This window comes from Gobius niger (genome assembly GCF_951799975.1).
Source record: "Gobius niger genome assembly, chromosome: 7".
NCBI classification, from domain to species: Eukaryota; Metazoa; Chordata; class Actinopteri; order Gobiiformes; family Gobiidae; genus Gobius; species Gobius niger.
The window spans coordinates 22,915,202-22,931,938 of record NC_136858.1 but is presented as its reverse complement, the minus strand read 5'-3'; the positions used below and the strand labels follow the sequence as shown (position 1 = coordinate 22,931,938).

At 39.7% G+C, this 16,737-nt stretch overlaps 2 protein-coding genes across 2 annotated transcripts; both read left to right on the top strand.

The window, feature by feature from the left end:
- Positions 1 to 2,069: 2,069 nt before the first annotated feature.
- LOC306965316 (uncharacterized protein) lies at positions 2,070 to 10,516 on the top strand. Its single transcript, XM_079559648.1, has 12 exons — positions 2,070 to 2,344; positions 2,646 to 2,781; positions 2,879 to 2,989; positions 3,076 to 3,208; positions 3,286 to 3,464; positions 3,620 to 3,693; positions 3,801 to 3,963; positions 4,030 to 4,112; positions 4,203 to 4,393; positions 4,597 to 5,037; positions 6,248 to 6,300; positions 10,394 to 10,516. Exons 1-11 carry the CDS (start codon positions 2,224 to 2,226, stop codon positions 6,293 to 6,295), a joined length of 1,680 nt encoding a protein of 559 aa, XP_079415774.1. The 5' UTR covers positions 2,070 to 2,223; the 3' UTR covers positions 6,296 to 6,300; positions 10,394 to 10,516.
- arhgap22a (Rho GTPase activating protein 22a) lies at positions 7,640 to 16,279 on the top strand. Its single transcript, XM_079559647.1, has 10 exons — positions 7,640 to 7,958; positions 10,397 to 10,593; positions 11,489 to 11,576; positions 12,063 to 12,191; positions 12,324 to 12,534; positions 12,617 to 12,749; positions 12,822 to 12,895; positions 13,285 to 13,406; positions 14,536 to 15,457; positions 15,810 to 16,279. The coding sequence occupies exons 1-10, from the start codon at positions 7,925 to 7,927 to the stop codon at positions 16,027 to 16,029; spliced, it is 2,130 nt and encodes a 709-aa protein (XP_079415773.1). The 5' UTR covers positions 7,640 to 7,924; the 3' UTR covers positions 16,030 to 16,279.
- Positions 16,280 to 16,737: the final 458 nt, after the last annotated feature.

Genomic DNA, 16,737 nt, shown 5'->3' with positions numbered 1-16,737 from the left:
TTAAGTAAGGCTTTATGTGTTGGTCAAATCTTTGGTCATGCGGCTTACATACACAACATTTTTAAGCCTGATCAACGAAAGATCGGAGTTTTCACTGCTGTAACAAATTCATTAATTGCTCATTGATGCCTCACACATGAGGAAAATGACAGAATCAGCAGAGGACCATCTGACACTAGTTGAATATTTTAGTGAGTAAAAAATAACAGCAAGCAAAATAACAAATCAAATGAATAATCACCTTTATAAATAATGCACAAAAGATGTAAAGGTTTTTGCTGTACCTGTTCATAAATAGGCAAGACTTTAGCAAGTGCTTCCTCATATGGCACTAAAGGAACATGGTCAGTCTTCTGGTCACAATATGAGTGAATTCCCAGCTCACGTAGCTGTTTTATGAGCATGTCTTGAGGCTGGGGATCTTCAGACGACACTTCAACTTTTTCCAACGTTGACTCCACGGAGACTGATAACTCTCCTGAAGCACTCAGCTCCCCTGTTTCTTTATTGATCCGTACCCCTATCTTGGACTGGTCCTGCGTAAATCGTGAGGAAAATTATACAAATAGTATTAATATAATGTAATTTTCAGCTCCCACTTTATAATAGCAGATACAGAGTTGTATATAATTATTATACTTCTCTATGTTGTTGTCTTTTAAAGATTGTGTCTTTAGAAGTCTTTTAAAGATTAGATTTGTGTGATAGATAGCGTGTAATAACAATGTTTTGCCAACTAAACAGTTGTCTTGGTTGGGTAGTTAAGAGATTAATTACAAGATAATGCAAACCTGTTATAAGGTTAGCATACAGACCAGAGGAAATTATATGCAGCAAATTAAAGTATTCCCCAATTATCATAATATAGCCTCTACAAATAACAAGAAATGAACAATAACTTACCGATACTTGTGTGAGGGCCATTTTGGAAACTCCCTAGTTATAAGTGGAAGTCTTTAGTTGAGTTGTGAAGTCATCCCACCTGAGTAAAGCGTCTGTCCATATTCTGCATCAACAGTGAGAGACAAGCATAGACTTGCTTAGACATGAGTGGAAGCTTCAGTGCAACTTCTCTCCCTTTACTAATCTGACACAAGCTGACTGAACTTTGAACAGCAGGCTAACTCACATCAGCTGGTCCAGGTCATGTGCTTTCTGACTTCCTTAGAGAAGGAGAAGTGAAAAACTGGTTGGATGGGGGCCTCCCACAGTTTCTCTTTTTATAGACATCTCTTAAAAGGGCTATCAGGGATTATCAGTGACAACATAATATGATTAACCAAAAAGCAAACAAACAAAACAATCAATTGTGTAGAATGCACCAGTAACAGCTCGTAAAACATTTGGGCAAAACTTACACAAAGGTTCATAGCATTATAGTATTGAATTAGAGGATATTATCCAAACAACATTTGATGTATTCATAAAAAGAATTAAATAATAAAGTTAGGGAGTGAAGTAGTAGGTTATTAAACCCTATTTACACTGGGCGGGCCATCATTCATATTCAGCCAAACAGTGCCCTCTTGTGTAGCTTAATGGCCATTTTTAATCTAGCGTTGTAACCATAGACTGCAACGCTGCCGTTTTGGACACAAAAGTGGGATTTTTAACAAATTAGTGCAAAATACTGAAATATTGACTGGGACATGTAGACAATTCTAATAGACAGTTTATCCGTAAAAATAAAAAAGGATTTGGGGTTTAGTTGCTCTTTAAAGACGACACAAACGATAAATTCGTCTTTCCCCTTCCTCATTTCCAAGGAAAATAAATCTTTCTTACCAATCTTGGAATTTAAATCAGTAATAAACTATAAAGTGAACAGACGGCAGATACGTGCAGCTAATGAACAATATAAAATCTGGCAAAACAATACTTGTAAAATACTAGAACAAAAACTGACGTTGGCATTGAAGCGTTTTTGCGAAGGTAAATATCAGCATTTTGTGTCCGCAGCAATAAAACGACGCGCACATTTCGACAGCGCACCGATTGGACAAAAGGTAAACAAACATGTGTTTCCGGTCACGTGACATGTTGGATCCAATCACGTGCTTCGGGCGTGTTTTGGCTCAATCAGTTTAGCACAATGTAGGATCACCGTTACTTGATCCCACATCTCAATTTACAACAAAATAGTTGTAGTGCATCGTCGGAAAGTTTGTTTGATTTCCATTGACCTTCCTAGACGTGGATATTTTTTGTTGAATTGCCATAATAATGCACGCGTCGCCTGTTTGTTGTGTTAGTGGCGGCGACATATTTGACAGTATACAGAGAGGAAATATAGAACAGTGTATACAATTCATCCAAAATGACCGGTCAATCTTAAAACATAAAGGTAAGATGCATGCATCTGAGATCGACTAGCTGTTGTCATGTGTTATTTTACTTCATATGAGCTCAGTTCAATGAATATTACTTCCCAGTTTTAATGGTTCTGTAGCCATTCTTGTCTTCCTTTGTTTTAGGTCTTCCAGGTTAGCAACTTGGTATGTTAGTGTTTAATACTGAAAGACTGATTTTACATTGTAATTCAAAAGTATTAACAGAATTGTGGGTTTGTTATGTAGATTTAGGGTAATTGATGGTTTACTACATTGTTGATAACAATTTTGTTATTCTTTTTCCTTTTTCACTAGGTTGGGGTGGTTTCACCCCCCTTCACTATGCTGCCCTACATGGAAATCGTTCCATGGTGGACCTTTTCTTAAGTAATGGAGCTGACCCGAACTTAACGTGCGATTCTGGACAGACATCCTTTCATTTTGCCTGCAGGTAAACTCTCAAAACCATTCTTTAGATAAAGTATGTTTGAAGATTTAGAAAGGCACTGGTACAAAGGTCTATTCCTTGCATATCTAATTTCTTTCAGGCAGGGAAACATATACATTATACATCAAATGATGCAATATGGTGCTGATTTGCGTGTCATCGACCTGCAAGGGAAAACATCTCTGCATCATGCTGTCACTGGTGGCAACATGTGTGTAAAATATGTTTTATGCAATTAATGTCTTGAAGATATTCTCATTATATATTTATATTTATTTTGCTTTCCTGTATTTTCAGTGCTGCAGTACATTATTTGTGGGAGACTCAGATGTTTAGATTTTCTGATACCGACATGTACAAAGTGACACCTCTTCACCTCGCTGCGTCCACGGGCAACACAGAGGTGGTCCGATACCTTCTACGAGACCAGGTTGGCTGGGACAAAAACAACAACAAATGTACTGAAATTTTAGGGAATTTTACAACTCAGCATAATATTTGCTCTAGAGATGTGCAGTGGATGCGGTTGACCAGCAGGGAGCAACAGCACTCCACGTTGCAGCAGAGCGAGGGGGAGTAGAAGTGTGTTGGACTCTGCTGCAGAAAGCAGGGTGCAGGATGCTCCATCAGAAGAACCATAGTGGGCTTACACCATTGGATCTCTGCAATCAGGGGAAAACATTTCGGTAAATTTGTCTTTCTAAATAATAGGTGGCTCTTGAAAGAAAAACTACCTCTTGTCAATACAATATCCAGTATGTTGGCAGTTCCCAATGACATTTTCCTCTTGGGATCCTTGTGCTGATTAATACATTGCTATGCTGTGTATTTTTTTTTCTAGACATCAGCAACTCACCAAACTACTGCGTCAGTACATTAATGAGCCCTTACACCACAAGCCCAGAGAGTCTCATGGTTGTAGCATGCACTTATAATACATACTATAGAGTAGACTATAATAATTGTTACTTGTAGATTTAACTTCACTGTAAATCCTTATTTTTGTCTTTCTGTATTTTCAGTTTTGTTTTACTGGACACTGTTCTTCCCCCTGCTGAGTGGCGCTGCTATACTGCTCATAGCCGCCATGTTGGGGGTCTATGGAGGTCTTATGTGTGGTTTGCTGTTCCCTTGGCTTGCCAGAAGTATCTTTACTCAGTATCATCGCATGACTACATACCAAAGGTTTGACTGAAAACTTTTGTGTGAATGAAAAATTCACATATTATACAAATCATGTCTTCTTTCTAGGTTGCCTAATCCAGTCTACTTGGGAACACTCATTGCTGGTTTGTTTCATTCACTCCTCTGCTTCTATGAAAAAGTCATGCCTAATATCCTTGTCAATGTAAAACTGCCTTGTTTGTTCAATTGAAATATTTTCATAAACCTGTGTAAAAAATAATTTCCTTAACTTTGTGTATGTGTGTGGCCAGCCTCTCCTCTGGTCCAAATCTCAATGGTACATTTCTCTGTAGTCTTGTGCTTGTTGTGTAAGGTTTTAATCCAAGATCCTGGGACACTGAAAAGAGAAGATGCCAATCCTAGATTTTCCTGTATAGCTGATCTTGTTGAGAATAACCAAAGCCCACATAGATTCTGCCCATATTGTGAAGTAAGTAATGAAGTTGCATCAGAATCTGTATTATGAGAATATGTTTTTGTTATTTAATTGTACCTGGCAAGATTTCTATTAGTTTTGTCATTGGTTGCTTATTAGAAAAGTAAAGTTATTACCAGAAAAAATGCAGACGCATAATTCAGCAGTTACTGTATATAGTTAATCCCAACTGAAACCTGTAACTTTTTGCTTTTCAGTTGTTTCTGCCTGACAACACAAAGCACTGTAAACTGTGTGACGTCTGCATTAAGGACTATGACCATCATTGCCTGTTCCTGAACAGGTGCATAGGACAGAGTAACCATCGCCTCTTTCTCTTCTTTATTCTCTCTATGGTGGCAGCTCACATTCTCTTTGTTGCAACAGCGACAGATTACTTGTACAACAAGATGCCTGTGGGCGGCCACACTCTTTCCCTTTGGCTAACACTGGTTGGTCGGGAGTTCTGGGTGGTGGTTCTGATGGTTATGAATGGAATGACTCTTCTGTGGGAGGTGTGGCTTTTAACTGAGCAGTTTGAAGCTATTGCCAACGGCACCACTACCTACTTCAGGCAATGTGAGACCGGCTCCAAACACAGGTCACCTGTGCAGCGTTGGGCTACTGTTGTAACTTTTATGTTGGAGGGACGAAGGCGGGTAGGTTGTGGACGAACACAAGAGAACAAATCTGCCATAGATATTTAAAACTGACTCTTTAACAGGTATTTGTGTGGTATAGGCCACTTTAATATATTTAACTATTTAAGTGTTTACATTGTTTCAATGTGAACTAGTGATGTGATGTCGTTCTAAGATCAAAATTTTACCGTAACAAGATACTTGAACTTATGCTTTGCTCGCTTACTGTGATTCTTTATGCTGTTGTGCCCTACAGCGTAATGAAGAAGACAACTACGGAGTGTTGTCTTGTGTTGTGTTGTTATGTGACCTGACTGACCCGGACTGATCTGTATACGTCAGTATGAATAGTTTACATGGTTAAAGCTCTGATTTTATTATTTTTATTTTTTTTCAAACTTTGAGACTCATATAGTTGCGTATTTTTATGTAGTTTTATTGCTTTAATTACATATAATCTATGTATTTTGGTGTGAAAATGTGGACATTCTTTGGCACGGTACCATCAACTATAATTATCAGAAAATCATTATGTCCCTGACCTGCTCCCTGTTGTGAAGACGATGTCTGTGCTCCTATTAATGGGGCATGGTCTTTCCAATTACACTTACACATTTCCTTTGTGTCACTCAGGACTATATTTCTTAATTATAGATGATGCTCCTCACACCCCTTAGGACCTAGTGCAACTGTTCTACTGTATGACATACTTATAATTATGATTAATTATACGTTGCTTTACTTGCGTTACTACACCATTTTTGTTTTTAATTAGCCCATTGTGTTGTCTTGCAAATGTGTGGTTTTGACATAATGCACTATGCACTTGTACATTTTATTTACTGTGAAACTTTATATTTCTGTATCATTGATGGCTAAATATATTTAATATAAAACACAGCTATTATAGTGCCTGATTTATTTATTCTTACTTGGTGCCTTTGTCACATTTCTCCAAAGGTTTATAGTCAAATCACAGAGATGCAAATAATTAACTATTTTGTAACTGGCTAAAAAATGTTTATTTGAAGAAGTGGTTTATTTTTTCAAAATGTCAGTCAGCAACTTTCACTTCTTCATCACTATCCCTGAATGCGAAACCTTTCAAAATGTCACAAGGGTATATTTAATAATCGTATAACACTTGAGTTGTGATATTTCCATTTTTAAGTTGACGTATAGCAGTAGCTTTTCGAAAGAAAGTAATACTCCTCTGACTTTGTTTCAGAGCATGTCAAAGTCAGCATTTTTAAGCGACACGTCACTGGAGAGCTGATGTTGGTAAGTAAAGGAACTCTGGTATGTCAATGTCATTTCACTACTTTCTCCGTACTTATACCAATTAGACCTGAAACTAAGAAATCAGTATTGTTAAATTATAGTTTAGTCTCTCAGTCTGCTGGTGTGTTTGCCTGAATGTTTTGGCTCTAGAAATGGCTCCACTTGAGAACAAAATAGACCATGGGGAGCAGTTTATGAGTTTTCAAATCCAGAAGTATTCAACAGGAGACCGAAGAGTTGGCAGGTACAACTATCTTTCTATTAGCTAAGACTTCTGAAATGTAAATGTATGTTATGTGACAATTTGTATCAATTGTGGGAGCCCTCATGTCAAGTGTTACATGGTTTCTTTAATATATCAACAATTTATTACTGATTTTTACATTACTGAGTGGGGGAGGCTGGGTAGCTGAAGTCAAATCAGTCAGTACATATTTGGTTCAGCAATATTCCTCTTCTTTTTCCTTTTCTTCTTCTTTTTTTAAATAAGACCCGTAGCTTTTATTAGACAAGTTTGTTCAGAGTAAAAGGGGATGAAGAAAGAAATTCAGCAAATAGAGTCAGGACTTGAGCCCACAACACTGGGTGCGGAACAGTGTTCTAGCACATGTGTAAAAGCACTGGACTTGCCTGCACTATGTGGTAATTTTTCAGTGTAGTACTGCAGAAGTAGTGCAAATATTAGGCCTTTGTAGTGGTTACTTTCAATAGTAGAATTCAAGACTATCACACTCTCTTGTGGCTTTCCCCGTAATACTTTAGAATGTTGTACTACTGTAACAGATTGATTATCCGCTGGCAACCTGTGTGTCAATAAGTGTATTGACAGCAAAGTTATTTTGCTTCAGAAGTTGATTTTGATATATTAATCACTGCTTGTTCTCATTAGTGTTTATAAAATCACCATTAGGCTGGAATGATTAATCAGATTAATTATGACTAACTGACTATTAAACTAATCAACACCCAATTTGGTAAATGATAGTTGTTTTATGGTCTATACTCGTTGTAATAGACCACCTGAAACAGGCACATTCTGTGATTTGGATGACAATAATTTGTAAGTAAGTTTTGAAGACGCAAAAAAAAGCCTAACCATTTATCTAGTTCACTACTAGGAAAAAAAATCACAAATTAGTTGACCACTAACATAACCGCTGAATGCTAATCAGTATAAGGAAACAGCTGGAGGGAATTTAAATTCCTACTAATAGCACTTGGTGTGAAAAGGGAAGACAGAGGCAGAGGACGCACAGCTAGACGACGTATTTATAGACAGTGAGAAATTGATACAGAGAGTGCAGCAGAGTGGGCAGAGAGACACTGAGCTGACGAGAGGAGGGAGAGAGATAGTGGGCAGGGCTCTAGGTTTGTGAGAACAACAGCACGCTGCCGGGGCCAGCGGGGCAGAAAGGGAGGGAGAGAGGCGTGATCGGGAGGGAAGGAGGGGTAACCGGCGGCAGTGGTGGTTGTAAGATCATGCAAATGTGTGTGAGAGCCGGCGAGTGGAAGATGCGCAGGGATGAGGAGTAGCAGGGCGAGGCACTGGTTCTGTGTGTATGTGTGAGATCAGTGGGATGCAGTCATGGTTCTGTAGGAGGAGAGCAGCACAGCAACGGTAACCATGCTGAGCCCCAAGATAAAACAGGCACGCCGGGGTAAGCACCTCCCATTGCTTCATTGGCTTTTTTTTTCCCTCTCGTCCATCTCTGTGTAGTGAATGTCATTCACTTACTATGTCTGAAAACCTATTTCAACAGCATGACTACAGCTTTACTGATAATGAGGTAGAATTTGTATACGCTGATCTTGATTGTCTCCATCCTACTTTTTGTATTGTAATTGATCTGCTTTGTTCAAATGTTAAACCCTTGATTACTACAGGGTGATGTCATCCACTTTCATAATCCCTCCTTATTCCTTGAAGACTTGGACCCTTACAGGGAGACACTGGGTTGTAGTAAAACATGGCTGCTGCATTCTACAATGGTTTGCTCACACCTGCAGTCCTCCTACCATTGGATCATCAGATTTGCTTAGTTTTTACATGGTGCGCTTTTGTGCCGGTCACTTGACATGAGGTGTGAGAAAAATGTGAGCCTCTTCATGCAAATCATGACAGCTGACTGTCAAACGAACTTCCTCTTACTCGGGTAAAATACAGTGACCAAAAGGACAGCACTTTGACATGGCCGGCTCTTCATATGGCAACATATACATCTCCTACATTTACATAATGCGAGATGAACTGGATATGTTTGTGACCCACCTTCATCCTACCTATCATGACAAGCCACTTATAATAAAACATGTTGCAGGTTATGCTGTAAATGACCAAACTACACTTATCCATAGATATGTCATGTACATTTATTTTCTATTGATTCAAGAATTTATTTTAAGGCAGTCCATCAAAGCAATCTATCAACAGTCATTGTTAGCAACACAATGAAGATGGCCTTATGACCCCTATTTGTGCTGTGACCCTTTGGTTTAGAACTACTGATCTAATGGACAAGCCAATACTCTCTACACTGATCAATGCAGTTGATCATCATTATTTATATGCAAATACTGCCTATAATATGAAGGTAACCACAATACTAATGCATACTTTGTGGTCATGTCATAAGAGCACATAAGGTGTTGGTCAGGAGAGATGCCTCCTCTTTCTTCTTCATGAGCACACTTGGAGAGTGCAGTGATTTTCTGTTTGCTCGCCTGCACGCCATCTCTCATTTGCTGCATGGTATTCTTCTTTGATTAGATTTCCAGCTCTGCTCTCCCTGACCCTTCTATCATTCATGCCAAATGGAGCATCAGTGAAGATGATGTGTTGGCTACTGCATTTCAAACAAGAACCTTAAAGTATCACTTAGAGAACACATAGAAAACATCATGCAATTTTAATGCACTATATATTATGATACAAGACCAATCAAATACACAGTGCTAATTCAAAATACAGTGGATGATTGCCTTATTAAAGACCAGTGGACAGTAAAATAGCAATAAGGCTTGGGCATTCAAGAGTAGCGCTTACAGTAAACTGTTACTGTGGTTGATCATGACTAATATATGGTCAGACATGCAGTCCATTACCTACCACAAATCTGTTGTATATGTGGTCTACTCCAGTGTCTCTCAAACTTTGGTAGGATTACCATTTGTGGGATGCTGGTTCTGTTGGTACCCTGGCTTAATTTATTTTCTTAGGTGATATTTCATGCAAAAGGTTTGTCAACCGCTGGTCTATGCGTTATGTAGAATACTGCCTTTGAGTTGAATTGTTCAATGTTTACAAATCACACTTTACAGTCGCGATCGCCCTTACCTTTTCAGTTATCTCATTATGTTTTAAACTAGAATTTAGTCTGGCTAGAGAATTGACAGAGAAGTTAGTAGATTCATGATGTATGAGTCGAGATGGGGTAGAAGGAGGTCAAAGAGTGTTATTGAGTTTAAGAAATACTTATACTTGTATATGCATTACATGTTGCTTTACATGCAGTATCATTCTGTTTTTTTGTTTGTTTTTTTACAACCATGTTAATTGAATCTACAAAACAATAAAAGTAAAAGAGTTTTTACAGAGCAATAGACAGTTGATAAAGTCCAGAAGGAGAGCAGAAACTGGATACATAAACAGAGATTTCAAGCCTGTGCAGATACTGTACCTTTGCTGCTGTCCTCAGCAAAAAGCCAGATGCAATTAACAAGGAAAGAAACGCCATTGATTCTTCTCTTCCCTCAGAGCCTTCTGAAAATCTCTCTCTTTCCCTGTCTCCCAAGGGACCAGCCCACTGTTGTCTTCTCTCCATACTATTGACATGCAGATGCTAATTTTTAATCTATGTTCATAATCAGCCTGTAGAACCCGAAACATTGATTATCTGAAGCAAAACTATTCTCAATGCAAGCAGACTAATGTTTGTTTGTTTGAATTTAAAGTATCTTCATAACAGGATGGGTCTGTACTGTATGAACCTGTATGCTTAGTTTAACCTGCAAGGGTGTTGATTTTTATTCGTAAGTAATCTAACATCCAGCCTTTTTACATGCTATAGCTAATCAAGTCTTGTTTGTGTCTAAGCAGCCCGGTCGAAGAGCATGGTGCTTGGGGAGCTGTCGCGGGTGTCGCGACCCTGCTCTCCTCTGGACCAGGAGAAGGCTCTGAAGGCGGGATGGCTCAAGAGGCAGCGCAGCATCATGAAGAACTGGCAGCTGCGCTGGTTTGTTCTGAGGACGGAAGCTCTCTACTTTTACAAAGACCAAGAGGAGACAAAAGCGCAGGTGACTTACTACACATTTATTACCAGATTTGAAATTGTTGATGTTAATAGGCTTATACAAGACAAGTCATTTGTTTGGGCTTGGGGGCATCAGTGGTGTAGTGGTTCTTGAAGCACTAAATGAATCAGAGAGTAGCCAGTTCAATTACCATCTGTGCACATAAGGTTTTCACTGGGTAACAACACACTTCACTCCTACAGGCCACTCCTGTCCTGTGACAGTAATGTGGCTGTGACTGGAAGAGAGTCCTTTGTAACTATCTGCTTAATTACCGTATGACTGTTTTCATCTGTTGACCCTTAACAAAAATGGCATTAGCCCAATGAATAAACATTGCAGAAAACAGTGAGTAAGCATGTAAGCCGTTTCAAGCCTGGTAAAATAATGATGGTTGTGTCAGGAGGTACATTCAGTGTAGAAATTATGAATAATGATCTGCATACATACAGACTGACAATTTGCTACTGCCCAATTCAATTTCCCATTTTCCATTAAAGTCAAGTGTGTTAGTATTGTCCTGAGACAATGGCCGCACGGATAATGTGGTAACTGGCTGCCCTGTAGTGCGAGTACAAGCGCTTAGCTGGTGACCTTTAACCCTGTGTGTCATGAAGCAGTTCTGAGTGAGTGTAAACCAGGAAGTGGATATGGATAAATAGATGAAGAGATGTTTCCCTGAGTCATCCCTGCCTCCATCATCATTACCTTTCTTTCTTGGATGGCCGCCCGGAGCCCACTGCTCTGAGAGGCTGATAATGTTTAACATACACTACACGTCCAAGTCCACAACCACCAATTGATTTCTGGTCGCTGAATAACATTGGTGCGATGTTTTCTAGCTGTTTTTGCCTCTGTCTGCCTGTCTTTCTCATGTCCTGCTGGATTTCTCTTCCAGGGCTGTATTCCTCTTCAGGGCAGTCAGGTCAATGAGCTGCCTGCCACTCAAGATGAACCCGGTCGCCACCTTTTTGAAATACAGCCAGGTGAGCTTGCTCTGAGATCCAGAGTCCAGTTGTGTAAGAAACATTAGTATTGGTCAATAAAAATAAATTCCTTAAATTTTGGTTAATCTGTACTTTATCAGAACAATAACTTTAGCTGAAAAAAAAATTCTTAAAAGCTTACATCAAATTTGAACACCATCTTGTATATTCTTCAAAGATTTTTACTTCGTTCTGGAAGAAGTGAATTATTGTAATAGCAAACTAAACATTGACTGTCATCAAAAACTATGCGGCGTGAGAGCCTGGTACAGTTGCTGGTGTCCACTGGGAATTGTATCCTTTCTGGGTCATTTAATCCACACACAGCAGTGCTCTCCACTTTGAAGGACACAGTCTCAAATGCAGAGACCAGTAGCTGCTTACAGAGATGCCTAGTGACTGCTAAACATTCTCATAAGCAATCTAAACTACAATATTGTAGAAAAGTGTACTTGCTTTGGTCTAATTTTTGTTTTGTGTTGATAGGAGCCAGTGGGGAAAAGGACAGGACTGGCATAAGTCATGAATCTTATTTACTTATGGCAAATTCCCAGAGTGACATGGAAGAATGGGTCAGAGCCATACGCAGAGCTATATGGGCCCCGCTTGGTGGAGGTGGGACACCTTCACTCAATTAACCCTGAGCTAGTTAACTGCTGTTCATTTGCAAAATAAAATAGGATTTTTTTTTTTAAATAGGATAATTATGGATAAGGATTTGATGTATGTTTTATCTTTGGTCTTTAGGTATCTTTGGGCAGCACTTGGAGGAGACCATGTTGTATGAGACCCAGTCTGGTGCACAGCGGCAGGTTCCCGCGCTGGTGGAGCAATGTGTGGGTTTTATTCGTGAACATGGATTGAAAGAGGAGGGCCTTTTCAGGGCTCCAGGACAGACGAATCACGTACGAGAGCTGCAGGATGCTTTTGACCGAGGAGAAAAGCCAATGTTCAACAGGTAACACAGACAGACGGCCACACGTGCTGTGATCAGTCATACTGGTCACACTCCTTTAACCTGTGCTGTGCCTCTTTAACAGTACCACTGATGTCCACACAGTGGCATCGCTGCTGAAGCTGTATATCCGAGAGCTGCCTGAGCCTGTGATTCCATTTGCCAAATACACTCAATTCCTCTCTTGTGCCCAACTTCTAACCAAGGATAGAGAAACGGTAGTAAACATTTACAATTAAAATGGACATTTATAGTATGATGCTGTAATAACTAACATTTGATCATTTCAGGCTGTTGTAGAGCTTTGCAAGCAGGTTAAGTCCCTTCCTCAGGTCAACCACAACCTCCTTCAATACATCTGCAAGTAAGTTAAAGGTTTTGGTGATTGATCATGTTATCCCCCTAAACACGGACTCTAAAAGAAAGTGTCATTTTTGTATCACTCTATTAGACTTTGATAGACATTTTGAATGGACTGTTTGAATTATAAAGGATTTGTCAATCTGTCAGATTCCTTAATGGACAACAAAACAAAAGGATGATTACACTGACTCGATCATTTAATTGTGTCCCTCCTCTTCCTTCCGCTTTACCAAAAATAGTATTTTCCGCACACATCACACGCCAACATAAAAACATGACTCAGACTACCCTGTCAGTCATTTGAGTTTGATAAATAGATACAAAGAACGAGGTTCCGGTGGATTAAAGCTATGCGGTCAGCACTAAACACTTGGCATCTTATATTTTCAGGTTCTTGGATGAGGTTCAGAGTCACTCGAATGAGAATAAGATGAGTGTTCAGAATCTGGCCACTGTCTTTGGTCCAAACGTCCTTCGACCCAGAATGGAGGATCCAGTCACAATGATGGAGGGTCAGTCCCTTTGATACCTTTTGTTAAATAAGGGATAGGCCAGCGGTTCCCTTTCCTTTTCTCTCAGTGACCCATCACCCTTTCTTATTCTGACAAACTACTGTATTTTAAGGAAAAGCTATTACTTTACTCGAATGTACAGGGAGAACAATATGTTTACATACACTTCATAAAAAGACACATTTGCACTTTTATCTCACTGTCTGACATGAAACCAGAAAACCATTTATCTTTGCTCAATTAGAATTTGAAAAAATATTTCTATTTGTCATATTTTCTACACAATTTTTATTACTTTTTACAAAGTCAGAAGTTTACATACACAAAGATTACTTTACCTTTAAACAATTTGGGAAAAGCCCAGATGATGATGTCATGACCTTGGAAGCACAAGTCTGGTTCATCCTTGGGTGCAGTTTCAAGACACGTGAAGGTACATTGGTTCAAACAATGATGGAAACGACCAGTTATCATGCAGATCTGAGCGAAGGCGGGTTCTGTGTCCCAGAGATGAACGTGTTGTTTCTGAAATGTGAATATCAACCCAAGAACAAATAAGACCTGGTGAAGATGCTGAACCTGGTAAGTTTGTCATTATCCAGAGTGAAACAAGTCCTGTACTGACATGGGCTGAGAGGGTACTCTGCCAGGATTTGGATTTGGGGAAAAAAGGCAAAAAGCCTATAGAATGTTGTTGGGTCAAGAAAATTCAGATAGAAATGAATGAATGAATATTAATGGGTTAATGGGTTCTCCCAATTTTATATTGGCCAAAATAAACATGAAAAAGACGGATTGGAGTTTGCAAATTAAAAAAAAGGATTAAGACTTTTTCATTTTTTGCAGACATATTCTGCAGTCTCATAAAAAAAACAAAAAAGTTTGGGGCCATAATGACCATCATCACGTTTGGAGGAAAAAGGGGGAATCTTGCAAGCTTTTTATGAAGTGTATGTAAACATCTGGTTCTCTCTGAATACAAAATGAATGAATGCCATCCATTCATTATTTCAAAAACATTTTCTCAGACTCTCTGGCAAAGCAATGTATATAAAAACAGTTTTTCTAATGCCCTTCATATTCAACAGTTATAGGAGATTATTTAAAATATCTTGTGTTTGTACAACAGGTAGCTCTCAGGTCCAGCACCTCATGACAGTTCTGATCAGCGAGCATTTTCGGCTTTACCAAAGAGACCAGTCTGAAGCAGAAGCTAAAACACCCTCACAACCTCAAAATACTCCTTCTACCCCATGTGGAAGAGTCGAGTGGCTGCCCCGAGAAGACACGGACACACCATCTATTTCTGAACCAGACTCCACTAACAACGAGTTATCCCAATCCGCACCAGAGGGTAAGGACAGAAGTAAAACTGACGAGAAAGTAGAGGAGAGGTCAGATAGTAAACCTGGTGGCAAAGGTGGAGGTGATTTGGCTGTGAGTCCTACTAAGCAGTCCAAGGCATTACCCTCGTGGAAGAGCTCACTCAAGGGCGGGGCAGCAACCGTGGGTCCGAGGGGTAAAATGGGTGGGTCGGCGGGAGATGTGTCTGCTGCGGCTGGGAGTAACTGGTTGATGAATGGCCTGTCATCACTGCGATCTCACAGGCGAACTACATCGTCAGGGGAGAGGCTAAAAGACTCTGCTCTTTCACTTAAAGATTCAGCAAGAGACTCAGATGAGGATTCTCGGACTAACACATCCTCCCTGAGCACCAGAGTCCTCCTTCAGACCCACAGACTGTCGGCCTATGACAATGTAGCCCCATCCAGTCTGAGCTTGCCCGCAGACACCTCCTCGCTGTGGACGTCCTATGAGATCTCACTGGAGGAACCCAAGGTCAGTGATAAAGAGGTAAAAGCAGGGCAGGTTAAAGACAAGGGCACGGAGGAAGAGGACAGTGAAGATGCGGGAGAAACAACTGTAAGCATTTCTGTGAATGAACCTGAAGAGACGGAAATGGAGAAACAGGAGGATTCTGATAACATGGTCAGCGAACTCAAGCAGGAGCTGAAGAACCAGAGGAAGAACTATGAAACACGCATTCGCAAGTATGACCTCCCTATTTTTTATTGTATATTGTTTTTTAGGCAAGACACTGCAGGTAAATAGAACAAAATAAATACAATAATAATAAATGAATATTTAAGAGTCATTGACAAGGCTGTAAAAAAAAAAAAAAAAAAAGGCTTGATTTTTGTGGATATTTGATAATAAGGCTAGAAATTGTTGATTAATCTCCCACAAATCCACAATGCCTTCACCCCTTTCATCTATAGAACTGTCATGTCTAACAAAACCTATGGGCCAAAGCTGAAGTCTGGTCAGTAACATGTACGGGTGCATAAATGTCCTTTTCCTTCTATGTAATTATTACTTACTTGTTTTTATTTTCCAACAAAGATTGGAGGAGTCCTGCTCTAAATACCAGTCCCAGGTCGGTCAGCTCGAGGAGGAGCTGGACCAGGAGAAGAAGAAGCTCCGCATGTTAGAGATTCGACTCAGGAACTCAGAAAGGGCTCATCAAGACGCAGAAAAACGCAACGTCCTCCTTCAAAAAGAGATGGAGGATTTTTTTAAAACCCTGGGAGACCTGACGACAGGAACGTCACGGACAAACTAGTCCAGACCAACGTGTCTTTGGTCTATGTAAAAGACTGTTTTAGAGATCTCTTGACCTCGACCGCTGTACCACTTGCCATTGAGTCCTCTATGCGGCCGTCTTGTGCCTACACTGACCGGTGCTGGTGCCAAACTTAAACTGGACCAAGCATTTATTTGTCATTGTGTTTTTGTTCTTCTGATAACTTGGCTGAATGTAAAACAACACGGAAATATGGGAAAGTAACAATCTCAAACAACTGGACAGGTTTCAGATTGAATTATCATCAGCTTAAGAGTTGAGACTGGAATCAACTGGTCTTATATACTAGGGATGGGACGATAAACAATAATATAAAAGGCAGCAATTAATCGATCACCACGTTTTTTGATTATCGTGCTAGAAGATAATCGCTAAATCCACCAGACAACCAGTGCCGGTAACTTTACCGGGAGTGGGTGCGTCTCCATGGAGATGTGACTTAAGTCGGCCATATTTCAGATTTCCGTAGGTTAGTTCCTTATCCAAATCGATTCTTTGATTACCCACTGCAGAAATAGCATTTTTTGTGTCGATTGATGACATGATTGATGACAACAGCATAGTTAAATACTTACTTTATGTCTCACTCAATATGACATTTACAGCAGAAAATGAAGAGGAATATTTAATAATTTCTGCAGTTTCAGCGATTTTTTAAACCATAGGCAAATATCGTGATAATATCGT

What these genes read in the sequence shown, in the direction of transcription:
- arhgap22a (XM_079559647.1), top strand. Translation starts at nt 7,925, where the DNA reads ATGCTGAGCCCCAAGATAAAACAGGCACGCCGGG. An exon ending in GATAAAACAGGCACGCCGGG is followed by an intron (nt 7,959 to 10,396) that starts GTAAGCACCTCC and finishes GTGTCTAAGCAG; the next exon opens with CCCGGTCGAAGAGCATGGTG. An exon ending in CTCCTTCAATACATCTGCAA is followed by an intron (nt 12,896 to 13,284) that starts GTAAGTTAAAGG and finishes TTATATTTTCAG; the next exon opens with GTTCTTGGATGAGGTTCAGA.
- LOC306965316 (XM_079559648.1), top strand. Translation starts at nt 2,224, where the DNA reads ATGCACGCGTCGCCTGTTTGTTGTGTTAGTGGCGGCGACATATTTGAC. An exon ending in GATACCTTCTACGAGACCAG is followed by an intron (nt 3,209 to 3,285) that starts GTTGGCTGGGAC and finishes TATTTGCTCTAG; the next exon opens with AGATGTGCAGTGGATGCGGT. An exon ending in CAAGCCCAGAGAGTCTCATG is followed by an intron (nt 3,694 to 3,800) that starts GTTGTAGCATGC and finishes CTGTATTTTCAG; the next exon opens with TTTTGTTTTACTGGACACTG.